The sequence below is a fragment of the Carassius carassius genome, chromosome 39, assembly GCF_963082965.1.
Source record: "Carassius carassius chromosome 39, fCarCar2.1, whole genome shotgun sequence".
In the NCBI taxonomy this organism is placed as follows: Eukaryota; Metazoa; Chordata; class Actinopteri; order Cypriniformes; family Cyprinidae; genus Carassius; species Carassius carassius.
Window position 1 is genome coordinate 16,389,212 of NC_081793.1, and position 14,684 is coordinate 16,403,895.

At 36.2% G+C, this 14,684-nt stretch overlaps 1 protein-coding gene across 18 annotated transcripts in view; it reads left to right on the plus strand.

Annotated features, from left to right (window-relative positions):
* The window catches only part of svila (supervillin a), a 93,422-nt gene that overhangs the window by 52,850 nt on the left and 25,888 nt on the right, over positions 1-14,684 (plus strand). For 9 of the 18 annotated variants that reach the window (XR_009426273.1, XM_059530896.1, XM_059530898.1 and 6 more), the window contains 9 exons: positions 1,048-1,812; positions 2,294-2,461; positions 3,048-3,082; positions 4,695-4,759; positions 5,112-5,248; positions 5,910-6,005; positions 7,341-7,605; positions 8,274-8,357; positions 10,258-10,636. Coding sequence is in view for 17 of the 18 variants with exons in the window: in XM_059530896.1 (XP_059386879.1) it covers positions 1,048-1,812; positions 2,294-2,461; positions 3,048-3,082; positions 4,695-4,759; positions 5,112-5,248; positions 5,910-6,005; positions 7,341-7,605; positions 8,274-8,357; positions 10,258-10,636 (1,994 nt within the window). In the remaining variant the exon portion in view is untranslated. The remainder of the gene's footprint in view (positions 1-1,047; positions 1,813-2,293; positions 2,462-3,047; positions 3,083-4,694; positions 4,760-5,111; positions 5,249-5,909; positions 6,006-7,340; positions 7,606-8,273; positions 8,358-10,257; positions 10,637-14,684) is intronic. The other 9 variants (XM_059530910.1, XM_059530911.1, XM_059530909.1 and 6 more) reach the window with 6 other exon arrangements.

Sequence of the window (14,684 nt, forward strand, 5' to 3'; positions counted from 1 at the left end):
TACAAATTTATATGATAATATATAAGGAAGAAACTGCATTTATGTATCAAAATGGTTTGAGGCTTTTTCTACAGTTCACAAATAAGCTTATTTGGAATTTGCAAAGATGAATCTCTTGGATTTTCAGTCATTTGTCATCTGAAGCAGGGCTTTTCAAACTTGTGTCTGTGGAACCCCAGGAGGCTGTAAGGTAGTTGGGGGCCACGGTTAAAGGAAGAAAAATATATTTTATTTTAAACATTTTATTTCTCTTCAGATTTATACATTCTACACTGCAGATATTTTTCAAATAATTGTTTAATGATTTATTTTGGCAAAATATGAATATAAATAATATACTATTGAATAAAAGCTAATTATTTAATTTTGACAACATGTATTTAACAACATGTCTTAATTTTTACATTTAGAATTTTTCACCACACAGCATAAATGACTCATAAGTGACGTGACATACAGCCAAGTATGGTGACCCATACTCAGAATTCGTGCTCTGCATTTAACCCATCCAAAGTGCACACACAGAGCAGTGAACACACACCCAGAGCAGTGGGCAGCCATTTATACTGCGGCGCCCGGGAAGCAGTTGGGGGTTCGGTGCCTTGCTCAAGGGCACCTAAGTCATGGTATTGCCGGCCCGAGACTCGAATCCACAACCTTATGGTTAGGCGTCATACTCTCTAACCACTAGGCCACAACTTCCCCACGACTTGATTTTGTTACCGTAAGCACAACAATTTTTCACATGGTTCTCATTATTCCAACCACTGAAAACATAAACTTTGATACACACCGTAAGTTTCTCAGTGTTTTTATTTTATTCCAAACACTGTCAAAGTTGCTTTTTAACCACATTCTAATAAGCACAAACCATAATGAGATGCTTCCACTGGTTCTGTGGCTTGGGTTGTTTTGGTTGGATCAGAATTTCTTGCTTGCACTCACTTCCAGGACCATGAAACAGTTCTGTTTTATTTTATTCTTTTGCAGAGTTAGTTAATATCTAATTTAATTCTCCGTAACCAACCCTTTTTTCTTCTTCTGAAGAATCCGAGTTAGGGAGAGACTGGCCCATGACGAGCCATTTCACAGGGGTCAAACAGCAGAGGACACTGCATACAACCAGTTTCTTCAATCATACCCTCGATATCACCCTCACAATCAGAACTTCCCTGATGCTTCAGCCAAACAGCGGCTGACCTACCCTGGACAGGAGGAACGCCATGACCTGGGTGGCCAGAGCTACTTCTCTATGGGCAGCGAATCCGGTTCCAGGCATAAACAAGAGTTTCCAGAAGTGCTTCAACAGGATGTGAGGATGGGGGGGCTCCTACAGAGCAAGAAGTCACCTTCTGAAATTTGGCAGAAAGAACAGAACACTTTAGACCCATGCCGAGGAAGAACTGATAATGTAGAGGTAAACCCAGGCATCAGTCTGAACAGGAGGGAGGATGTTGCAAATGACCCCAGAGGGTGGCGTGGAGGTCAGTCAAGGCAGGAAGTTTACACAGAGCATGTGTCCCGACTTCAGGCCACAGAGTCTATGCAAGAAAGTGCTAAAATAACTCATAAAAGGGCTGACACTAGCTGCTATGCTCCAGTTCAGACCTCCAGTGGGAGATATATGCCAAATTCTTCCGAACCTATGGATACTGAATGCCAACAGAATGCCATTCAGAACCCAATCAGAGAGACTGCCCCTCTGGAGAAAGTACCCAATGGTGATCACCCATCCCATGATGCAAGGGTTTCAGTTGCCCAACTCCGTCACACCTACCTGGAAAGTGTTGCGAGTCCTCAGAAGGCCAAACTGTAGGTGGTGGTACATTATCAATATGTGTCGACTTACTTACATATCTAACATTGTCGATTAACATGCAGTTAATCAAAATCTCGTCTAATGTAACTGCTTGGAGAATGAAATGTAAGAAAAGACTCTGTGATCTTACAGAGGAATCGCTCATACAAAGTTGACCATCAGATTTTAATGCTCCATTCCTTTAGTCATCATGCTGCTCAGCTTGTATAGTGCTCACCATAATTAACCATTTCTACCTTTTCTGTCTTTTTACTTGGCTTGGCAGCTTTGTGTTTCTAAATACAATTATGGATGTATTTATGCTAATTGTGCTGACAGAATAATTCTTAACCTTTTTTATGCTTGTATGGTTTTCATTAGTTAGTTTAACCCACTGATATTCATCCAGCATTAGCATTTTGCTCTTTCTCTCATCCCTGTGCACCTGCCATTCTTCAATGCAGCCTTGTTCAGTCATGCTTTGTGACATAATAGGGCAGAAGATGTGCCTCCAGATACACATGCCCCCTGGAGAAGTGAGAGAGTCAAAGATCGCTCATCTCGTCGCCCTTTGCGGTATATCTGTCCAACTGAGAGTAGAATTGCATCTGAGAGGTTTAGAACGCAGCCTATCACTTCAACTGAGCACAAACAGTCGGACTGGTAGGACTTTTGAATAGTTTTATGCACGGTATTGTGGAGTTATCCTATGTAAATTTAAAATAACACTTGATGTACACTCGATGATAAACTCAGAAAACTAAAACCAGATTGGTTCTACATTAACTTTTTTAATTAACTTTTTTTTTAACTGCACTATATTTATGCACTGATTGCTTAGTAAAGTTAAGCCTTTGGCTCTCTAAATAATGCTATATTTTACTCATTAACACACCGTTTAATGTTTTCATGTGTAGTAGATTCTAATCCGGAGGTTTGGTCAGTGGTTTTTATGAAAGGCTCTTTGTCATTTTTTTCCCCCTCTTCTATTTCTGTGCCGAAATCTATAATTCTGTCTAACGCTGTGGATAAAGCAGTTCTGATTGTGTTTTCAGCACTTACCCACTAGTCGCTTTGTGTATTTTCCTGATTCTCCTTTTCCTAAATATGCTGCTGCATTTGTCTGCTTACACTATTGCCATTTTTTTCCAAGTCAGCTGGATGAACTAATCATTTTCCAATCCTAAACAATTTAATGTTTAATTGTAAATGTTTTATAAGACTTCAACTTTTGTTTTCTTTTCTTTAGGTCTCGTCTAGGCGCTGAACCACCAAGTCATGAGGGTAAGTCTGAGATTTTATTTGATAAACTACACAATCTGTATCATCACTTAAGGTTTAATATAACATGCCTTTCTATTGTTTCATTTAAAAATAAAAAGTCAGCTAATTTAAGTTGTTGTCTGACTTGCGTATTAAAACTTTGTGGTGGGGCAAAGCTTATTTTCATTAGGAAAAGCCTATAGAGACATGACATTGTGACTTTAGGCAGAGGTAGTTGACTGTGCAGTTTGGCTGAGTGTCCATGATTACTCCAGAGAGCAACAGAGCTACTTTTTTGCATCTCTGGAGGGCTAGTAAAGCTAGTACTGCTTTGCTTTTCTAGTCCTACTGTATGTTTAAGCAATGCCAATTTGCATTGAAATGTTTTTGTGTTGAATGAAACAAACATTCACTTCTGTCTGAGTCTGTAAGGTTTTTAATGTAAGTTTCATATATTTAACAAGGCTGCATTTATTTGATCAAAAAATACAGTAAACATTATTATAGTTAAATATTATTACAATTACATTTTTTTTATAATTATTTTAATTTGTGGATTTTAAAATGTAATTTATTCCTTTGATGGTAAAGCTGAGTTTTCAGCAGTCATTATTTCAGTCTTCAGTGTCAAATGATCATTCAGAAATCACTGTAATATGCTGATTTGGGGCTCAAGGAAAATTTCTTATCAAAGATGAAAACAATTGTGTCGCTTAATATTATTGCAGAACAACATATAATACATTTTTAGGACTTCTTCAAAGAACAGCATTTATTTGGAAAGAAAGTATTTTATAACATTTTAAATGTCTTTACTGTAATTTTTTATCAGTCTTAAGTGTCCTTGCTGAATAAAACTGTGCTGAATTAATGCTGACCCTAAGATTTTCAACAGTTGTGTATTACCTTAAAGTTCTGCTTTGAGGAAGAATAAAAAAAAAATTATAAAATAAAAATAATTTTATTTGATATTTTATATAAACCGTTCATTGTACTACTGGTGTGAACGCATAGTATAAGATAAACTCAAAGACCATTTACATTACACAAAGTGGGTGATATTATAAGACCCCCTTTAAAGGGATAGTTCACCCCAAAATTTAAATTCTATCATTTGCTCACCCTTTTGTCATGTCATACCCATAAAACTTTGGTTTATCTTCTAAACTTAATAATTTAAACTTAATTACACATGAATCTTTTAAGTTTTGGTTACCTGACCTTTCAGTGGATGGGTAGAAATGTCTCAAGTTTCATTTAAAATAACTTAATTTGTATTTTGAAGATTATTTTTGAATCAACATGTGGGTGAGTAAATGGTCACAGGTTTTCCTTTACGGGTGAACTGTCCCTTTAAGTGTTGTTTAGCTCATGCTACACTTTATATTAGAGCAGATCTTAATATGATATGTTGCATTTGGTAGATGTAAAGCATTTGTTTTCCACTGCTGTGTCTTTCTTAAGGTTAACCTGTTTGAGTAAAGAAGCAGAAATTTGCTTGTGTAATCTTTTTACCATGTGTTAAGCATCGTGTATGTCCTCTGAAAGCCTTGGGATTTCATGAAATGGTTCTCATGAGAAAAGCTTCTGACTCATTCTTTTTTTTCTTTCTCTTCTTCCTGTGTTTTTCCAGCAGATGAAGAGAAGCTGGATGAGAGAGCAAAGCTTAGTGTAGCCGCCAAGCGCTCTCTCTTCAGGGTATGTGGTGCTTGAGTGTGTCTTTGCTCCTGTTCCAAACCCCCGAAAGTGAGCTGTTTCTCCTTATGCTGTCTATAAAGAGAGCATCGTAACCAAATATTACTGGCTCTTTGCTGGCTACAACCCTGAGGTCATTTATGCAAACCACACAAAATACCCCTTACATGAAACCAGCATAAGAAATTGTGACCAACAACACAATTTCATGAGTCTAATGGAAACCTGATCAAAAGAAAAAAACATCTGATATCTTGAACATGCTAGTAAAGTCAAATGCAGTATTTTAATGTTTTGATTTAGTTTTTTGAAGTTATTGTGTAAAGCTTTTATAAAAAGTTTTTCTGTTCTTCAGGAGCTCGAGAAGACTTCAAATGGTTCCGTTTTGAAGGCATTGAGCCGTAACCCTGCTGTTGAACGGAGGCTGAGGAGAGGGCAGGATCGGTCACGCACTCAGCCGGTCACCTCGGAGGAAGTGGTCATTGCTGCTACGTAAGTTCTATAGTATGTGACATGTTGAGGTAACAAAAATCCCCCAAATGTTTACATTTGTTATTTCCATCATGTACATCAACATGAATATTTAAAAGATTCGGCAAGATAAACTACTGTTCACTGGTGGGTCTGTAACATTTAAAAACAATTATTTAATTTTTTTTGAAAGAAGTCACTTATATGCACTTTATTTGATTTGTTGTTTGAAAAACAACAATGTTGCGAAATATTATTACAATTTGAATTAACTGGTTTCTATTTTAATATATTATAAAATGTTGTTTATTCTAGACATTACTCCAGTTTTTAGAGCCACGTGACTCTTTAGAAATCATTCAAATATGCTTATTTCATGCTCAAGAAACGTTATGTTGAAAACAGTTAGGACTTAAAGAACAGCATTTTTTTTAAAGTAGAAATCTTTTGTAATAGTATAAAAGTCTTTATGGTCACATTTGGTCAATGTATCAGTCAGCAAATGAATATGGCTTTAGAACAGCTCGCAGTATGTACATTCCTCTCAATGCTATTTTTCCTTTATGTCCTATCCCTTCGTTTTCTTTCATGTGGTGTATGAGGCTATGATCTGTTTTCTTCAGTTTCCTTCAGTTTTTTTTTCTGTGTCTGTTTCATTCCTCTTGCTCTGTGTGGTTTAAAGTGTCCCTGGCCATTTGTCACAGTCCGTGACTTTACAAACCTCTGTAACACAAGTTCCTAGTCCTACTCTAGTCAGCAGCTCTGTGACCAAATACAGGTACCCAGGACACTCATACAAACACTCCCATGAGCATGTGTGCATAATACAGGCATGGCCACCTTTATCAATACTAATGTTTGTCACTGAGAGCTTGCATGTTCACAGATGTCTTTACAAAAATGTCTCAATTTCTTTTGACTTCTGTATCATGAGAAAAGCATTCACCAGATGTATTGTGAAATATCATTACGGTTTAAAATATTAAAATAGGGAACAATTATATATTTTAATATCCAGTCTTCAGTGTCACATGATCCTTCAGAAATCATTTTAATATGCACATTTGGTTTTCAAGAAACCTTTCTTATCATCAGTGTTGAAAACAGCTTAATTTTCTTTTGAATATTCATTCATTTTGTTAAATTCTTTTCCAAACATCTCAAAACATCTTACTGTTCCCATACTATTTAATGGTTATAATGGGTATAATAAGTTATAAAATGTATAATTATGTCCCTGAAAAAATTTTAAATAAACAGTTTTCACTCAGAAATTCCAAACAATTGCAAAGAAACAGGACGTAACATTGAATTAAACATGCAACTTTGAAGTAGAAAAAAATAATTCCTGTAAAGCTTACTCCAATAATCTTTGTTTTATTTACAACTTTGAAAAGTCAAATAAAGACCCAGCTCCCTCTTGTGGTATTTTCAGGAGAATACAGATCATTATTTTACATTAATTACTCTTAGAATTAAGAGTGAAGATTTCAAAAGCACACCCACAATTTCTTGACTATAAATGAACTTATCCTGATCATCACTGACTTGTGTTGAGCTATTATATATGTTAAACATATCGATATGACAATTATATTAGCTACTGATTTTGTATACATAAAGGGGATGTTATTAATGTTTCCTAAGGTCATGAAATGGAAATGGTTAATAATAAAAATTGGTCTGAATTACTTGTGGAAGTGTAACATTGCTGGGAGGGATTTGAGTCATGCCACTTTTGTTTTTTCTTTTTTGCTTCATCAGCAGCTTGTTGAGCATATAACTTACATGACATGTTTATCTGCACATGCTACTATAATCTTATAATCTGAATGAACAACACATTCTTGCCAAAATGTTCCTTTATGTGGTTATGTTTACGCTGCTTTATTCATACTGTAACCTGAATCACGATTGCTTGTATATTCTATGCATGCACCTGTGATTAATCCAAATTTATGCAAGTAGTTAAATACCCAATGTTGTAATTCTTTATTGTTATCATAACTATATTTGATACAGTCATGCAGCCCAGCCTTACAGGTGATATAATGGAATTAATATGAAATGCATTAAGTGCTCCTGAACAGTCTGGTGTTGATGTGTCCTACAGCTTGCAGGCATCATCTCAGCAGAACTCCATGGTGATGGACCAGGCCAGAGAGGTGGAGATGGATCAAGCTCGCCAAGCATCTCCAGGGGAGGATATTCAAGAGGAGCCAGACCTTTCCACGCTCAGTCTGGCAGAGAAGATGGCACTCTTCAACTGCCTGGCACAGCCGACCAGCCTTGGCCCTCGGGCCAAGGGAGACACTCGGTCTCGAAGGGGTAATGCACGCTACCAGACTCAGCCAATTACACTAGGAGAAGTTGAACAGGTATGTACCGTGTCTCTCTCTTCATTAAACAATAAGACCATGCTTATACATGCCACAGTTGAGAGCTGTATCAGTTTAGTACATTAATCATCATGTAATTTAAATCATGAATCATGCCTGGCCATTAAATTAAGCTCATATGGGTGTGATCCTTGGGTGTGCACATGCTTTTGGCTTTATAGTGTATTTCAGTTAAATACTGGAGGAGAAGAGAAAAGACTAAAACAATGAAGCTATAAAACAAATCGGACAGAAATCGAGGGTTAAGAAGTCACATGCTGATCCTGGAGTTGCACACATTCTGAGTCGGTGCTGTTTTTAAATACTTACTTAGCAGCCATTAAAAAGTATGTTCTGTAGTATAGAGTATTAATGTGTGTAGTGTGGTTGAAAACAGATGCACTAAATTCGTAATTCGAAATCAAACTTTTAAAAAAAAATTTTTTTATTGAACAGTCAACACCCAAAGGTTGTTCAGTTAATCTGTAATGACCTAACATTTATGTATTGTATATTGTGACCAATATGTTATCTCATATTGGCTATTCTTACTGTGTACCCAGCTTTAAGTTTGTTGGGCATATGTTGAAGTATTACACCCACAATATTACTCTTACACACACAAATTCACACGACTGAGGGTTTAAAGGGGTTTGTCTCTAATGCAGGATGATTCTGAGATGTTTGACGAGGAATCTGAGTTCTCAGAGCTTCTGAGTGATCTGGAACATGTGAGCATCCTCTATAGAACCGTATAATATTTAATAGGAACCAAGGTTTTACTCTGCCTGCAGTAAAACCATTGTCCCATGTCTTAGAAGCAGTTGTCCTAATGCTTCAGCATATATGTCCATATATGCCAGTAGGCTGAATTTAGGTGTTTCTTTTAAGCATCTTGCTTAGATGATTTTACAGTCCCAAAGAAGGCATGGAGGTAAATGCTTCTGTATGTGAATGTAGTTCCAGTTTGCTGGAAGCTCAAGTACAAGCTTTGCAGTCTTTATGTGCTTTTGAAATTGAGTTAAGAAATGTTAACAGATACAATGTTTTGTCTGTTTATTGTGTTTTATGTATAAACATCATTAGTGCTGGGTTAATGTGCAAAGAAATTAGCTATAGTGTGTTTTGCATTCTTTGATTACAGAATAACGAAGCATGGAAAAATTGTATAGTAATACAGCCCATTTTTAATGACTTCTTGTATTACTGTTGGGTGTCTCACACCGGGATTGTTTGAAGCATTTGTTTTAGAACCTGCTGTATTTTCTCCCTTAGTTCAGTTTGTTTAGGCATATATGAACACTGTAAACATGCTGTTACTAAAATAATCATTCTGTCATAATCTGAACGAGTCTCGATATGATTGAAATCTTTGGGGTGGTTGCTTGTGGTGAGAAAGCAATACGACCCAACAAACCAAACTGTATAGTAGGGTTGGGCCGATAGACGATGCCATCGTCCATCAACGATGCCTGACAGACATCACAATGTTAAAGTCCATGTGAACCGGAAGTTGGTGCCGACTTTATTTCAGTGTAGTGATGTATTTCCCCAATCTGTCAAACTAATGTCATCAGGAAAGAATTCCATTCCAGAGTGGAAGCAAATGTTCAGATTTTGATTAAAAGCTACCAAGACAAAAACATTTTTTTTTAGCAGATTAACTTGCACGGATTAATTGTTCACATCAAGACTTGCAATGTGCACTATTAAAGTAAATAGTCCATTTTGATTTCATGTGGACTTTAAGCTGACATTGTGATTCCTCCCTTTATTGTACTTAAGTATGAAAAGTATTTTTTTTTCATGAAACCCCCTGTTTCAGCACTGGTTAGTTCTCACCACCGTTTAAAAAAAAAATGCTAAAAAAAAAACAGTTATGCTCACCAAGTGAATGAATTACGTTTGTGCCGAACTCTTATTACAAAGCAAAACCAAACATTATTCTTCGATCCATGAACATTTCTCTGTTAATGTGCGCGATGTCATCTCACTGTTTGAAATGTCTGTCATAGCAAATCAACATGCTGTTGTGAATAATTAAGCGAAGAACATGCAGTCTCATTACTAATTTAATAGACACTGACGTGTCATCGATGTAACATAGTCCATTGCCACGTCACAAATTGTGATGTCAACACAATGTTCCCTAAAACGGCTTGTTTAAACATGCCTCCACATGTCTACGTCATGATGTGGGAAGATTCTTGGTTGTGCGTGCACTTGTTTGCATGTGAGCAAAGGTGTTTTTTAGAAATCTAAATTGCGAACGCCAGACCACTGATTTGTCAAACCTGCTTTCCTGCAGTCTCTGTTCTTCTGATTTCTGTCTATTTTGTAGTAAGTAATGAATGGCTTTGTGAATGGATTTGTTATTGGCTAATTTGATGATTGCCTTTCAACTACAGGAAATGCAGTCAGCCTCTGATTAGTCAGCATGATTGACATGTCTGCTGATGAACAGTTAATGAATGTGCTGTTTTTTTCTGCCCGTGCTGACTTGATTTTTGTTCTCATCCTCTCTCGTTAACCAATGTACCGTCATGCTCTTATCTTTCTCTTTCTCATACTCTTCACTTTCAAATCTTCCATCTTTGCCTTTCTACTTAAACTCTTCTATCCTTCTCTTTTATTGTCCTCTTGTAGCTGCAGCCTTTTGCATCCACCTCTACGTCGGCCCTGAGATCCTCAACCGTTTCCACTGAACATGCTGGTGACATCCACCTGACTATGCCTAATGTATATGGCCCTGCCTACTATGAGCAGAACCTCTCCCCACCTCACCACCCTCAACCTGCCCAGGAGATCCAGACACATCAGAGTCCAGATTTGTCCCCGGTGGCCCAAGGAGAAAGGCTGGTATTAAGCAGAGGGAAGAAGAAGCTCCCCACTCCAGAGAGCATGAAACAGACACCACATGCTCAACCAGCCAGAGACTGGGAGGAGCAAACAGGGCACAGTGAGGCTCCGGTGACCCCTCAAGACCTTTCAAAAACAGATGGAGAGCTCAAGTCAAAGACAGCCATGTCAGGTAGAGAAATATGGATTATATGTTTTTTTGTTTTCTAAGTGTTCTCTTCTCCTTGACACATTTCTGTACTTCAAGGTAATATTATTTAACTCCTTCTTTTTTTTTTTTTTTTTTTTTAATTTACTTTTGTCCTTTTCCTAATTTTCCTTCAGTTAATACGGCAAGATGCTCTTAGTAAGAACAATGCAAATTTACTTATATATAGTTAGACATGTACAGTGATACATGTAAAGGTTGGTAACATCATTCAATACATTTACTATTTGGGGAACTAGATAGATGGAGTTGTTTATTCAGTTGTAATTACATTTTTCTCACTAAGCAGCAAATCAGAATATTAGAATGATTTCTAAAGGATCATGTGACACTGAAGACTGGAGTAGTGATGTTAAAAAAATATATATTCAAATAGAAAGCATTTATTTTAAATAGTAAAAATATTGTATAATATTACTGCTTTTGCTGTATTTTGGATCAAACAAATGCAGGCTTGGTGAGCAGAAAATAATGAAAACATGAAAAATCTTACTGTTAAAAAATGTTTGACCGGTTGTGTGGGATGGATGGATGGATGGATGGATGGATAGATAGATGGATCGATAGATGGATTGATAGATAGATAGATTGATTGATTGATTGATTGATTGTTTTAACCAGTTTAATTAACTGTTAACCGTATGGTGACCGTAAAATAGGTTTTCATTTATAAAGCTCTAAACCCTTACTGATTGATGTTTTAGTGCACTTTCTGCAAATATGGAAAAAATAAAGGGTCTCAATTAAATGTTTAGTTTCACATGATTAGTGCAAATTGTCACATGACCAGAGCAGGCTAGTAAAGTGTCTTAACATAAATATATGACAAAGATTTTTGGTGCACATGATCTTTAGGGTGTCTATTATTAATATATGCATTCACATATTTAGTTTTGTTGAGTGTGGTCATAGAATAAGTAAACATGTCGATGGTCACAAAAGTGACCGGTGGGATAACAGTGAGCTTAGGTATACAATATAAATCCAGGTGTAGTTGCTAGTGAAAATGACAATAAAATGTTGCAATGACAAAATATTGCACTAAAAATTCAAATGTTAAAAAAAATTAACAATGATGATGTTGTAATACTCAAAGCATTAATATAAAAATATATATATTTTACAAAAAAGTAACAATTTTGAAATGCGGTGATGGTTAAAACTTTTTATTTTTTATGTCAGTGTTCCTATCAATGTTGCATAAGGCTTTTTATGCATAATAGTAACCCTAGAATGTGATCAAACAGTTTAAAATAGCTATCTAGATATCTAACCATTTTTGACAACATAATTTTTCACACACTTTTCCAAAAAGAAAAATTGCAAAAAATAATTATTGATTATTTCAAATAGTTACTGATGACACATCATTTGGATATTTTCATGTCTGGGGAAAAAATTGGGACTAAACGGGTTCATACTTAGCAAGAAGAGGTGCTTTAATTAAAAGAGAAGTGAGTGTATGAAATATCCAAAATGACATCTCTGAATAATTAAATTATTCAGAGATGTCATTTTGGATATTTCATACACTTGCATTTACGTTACTTGTTACTTGCATTTACGTGTTGCGTTAAGTGTTTCCCGCGTGAGGTAATTTGTCAGAGAAAAGAACAGAATCAGTGATTAATTTTTTTTCTTATAGAAAATTGTACTTTGCATATTATACTATAAAAACAATTACAATAATTATAGTTGATTTTAGTTTATCATAGTTGATCATAACTAGAGATGAAATGGCATGAAAATTTTATTTCATGATTATAATGACCAAAATGATCACGGTTATCACAGAATCCTGTTCAAAAAGTCCTAATGCTACACAATTAGCATCAATATGTACTTTTTGTTTACATAAACATTAAAATAATAACATTAAAAATGATGGCCATATTTTAAAGGAGTGTCTTGCAACATTATCTACACTGCACAAGTTCAAATAGAGTTTTGACAAAAAAGGTTTTATAAAAAGATAAAACTCACATATTTCAGCCTCTAAATCATTTTTATAAAAGATAAAAAAAAAGATAAATTACTGACATTTACAATGCACATTCTCCATTATTATTAATGGTATGCAGTCCGATTTTTCCCGTTGCGTCTGTCGTTGCTATGCAACCATGCAGCTTTAGGGGGGAGCTTTACAGGGGGTATGGCTTATCTCAATGAGATGCAAATGAGCCCTAGTTTCACTCCCAGCAGTAAGAACAGGTGAGAACTGCACGATCTTTAGGGGCCATTTTCTGCCTTTTGAGCTTTTTTGAGTGCCTACCTTCAAATGGCCACAACTTCTCCAAATATTATCAGATGTCCATGTGTTACACATCGTTGGAAAGCATGGAGACTACACTTTCAGAATCTGTGAGTAACTTAAAATGCCCCAGAACCGACTTGTGTCCCTACTTTCCGGGATTGGTCACATTTGTGTATTTTGTGATTCGATGATATGAAAGGAAATAAGCAGATAGTCATGTTTTGATTGGATTTTCCTTTGCATAGTAAAATGTTTCTAAAACTATAGATGTATATTGAAAACAGATATTTTTCTATCTCTCTATAAAGCAGGACATTGTAAAAATAGTCAAGTCAACTTGTATGTAGTGCTTCATACAATACAGATTGTCAAAGCAGCTTTACAAGTGTCTACCAGGAAAATAGTTAGTCAATAATTCAAGAAGACAGTAACAAAAAAAGTCTGTTCATTGTTGATTCTGCGATGTCATCATCTAGTTCAGCTCTCTTCCAATAGTGTTTGTGCAATCCAGAAATTAAGCATCCTCAACTATGCAAGCAAAGGCGACAGTGGCATGGAATCAAAACTCCATCAGTGACAGAAACCTTGGGAGAAACCAGGCTCAGTTGGGGGTCCAGTTCTTCTCTGGCCAGATGGAACCAGCATGATGTGTTTTATTTCCAGGCTGCAACACGTCAGATTGTGCAGAGGGCTCGTCTGGTTCCTGTAGTCTTGTCCAAATGGCTGTCTAGTTGACAAGGTCTTTGCAGGGGATCTGTTTCTAGGGATCATCTAGTTGGCATGGTCTCTGCTGTCATTTAGGGCTGTAGAGGTTGTCCCTAGGTGCTGATCAACCATTTTATCTGGATCTGGGTGGGCTACGGTGACCTTGGAATAAGAATGAAATAGACTAATATTAGTCTTGATACCATTTTTCTTACAATGTAGCAAGTACATCAGGTATTATGGGAAGTGTTCCCCATTCCAGTTGACCTAATTTATGCAGCCTAACAATCCTTTAACTGATTTGAATTATAGAAATGTGATAGTGTACTATGTGTATGCCAGGTTAAAGAGATGGGTCTTTAATCTAGATTTTAACTAACAATGTGTGTCTGCCTCCTGAACAACGCTAGGTTGTTCCAGAGTTTGGGCACTAAATAGGAAAATTATCTGCTGCCCGCAGTTTTTTTTCATATTCTAAGTATTATCAAATGGCCAGTGTTTTAAGATTGCAGCGGACGTGAAGAAATCTGATGTGATATGAGTTCACTCAGGAACTGAGAATCTTAACCATTCAGGTCTTTGAGTAACTAGCAAGATTTTACAGTGTATAAAATTTTCTGTAGGGAGCCATTGCAGGGTTGACAGAACTGTGGTAATATGGTCATACTTCCAGGTTGTAGTAAGAACTCTAGCTGCTTTATTTTGGACCAGCTTGATTTTGTTTTTTAAGCCTGCAGAACAACCACCCAAAAGAGAATTAGTCATAAATGCATGAATTAATGTTTCTGCACTATACATTGAGAGCATAGGTCATAATTTAGGTGTATTTTAAAGATGGTAAAATGTGATTTTGTAAATGTTAAAAACATGGTTTTCAAAAGAAAGACTACTATCAAATGGCACACCTAGATTCCTAACTGATGACGAAGAATTGACAGAGCAGCCAACAAGTGTTAGATAGTGTTCTAGATTATTACATGTGGAGGTTTTTGGTTCAGTAAGTAATGCCTCTGTTCTTTTGGGGGGGGGTTTGTGTGTGTGTTTGTATGTTTT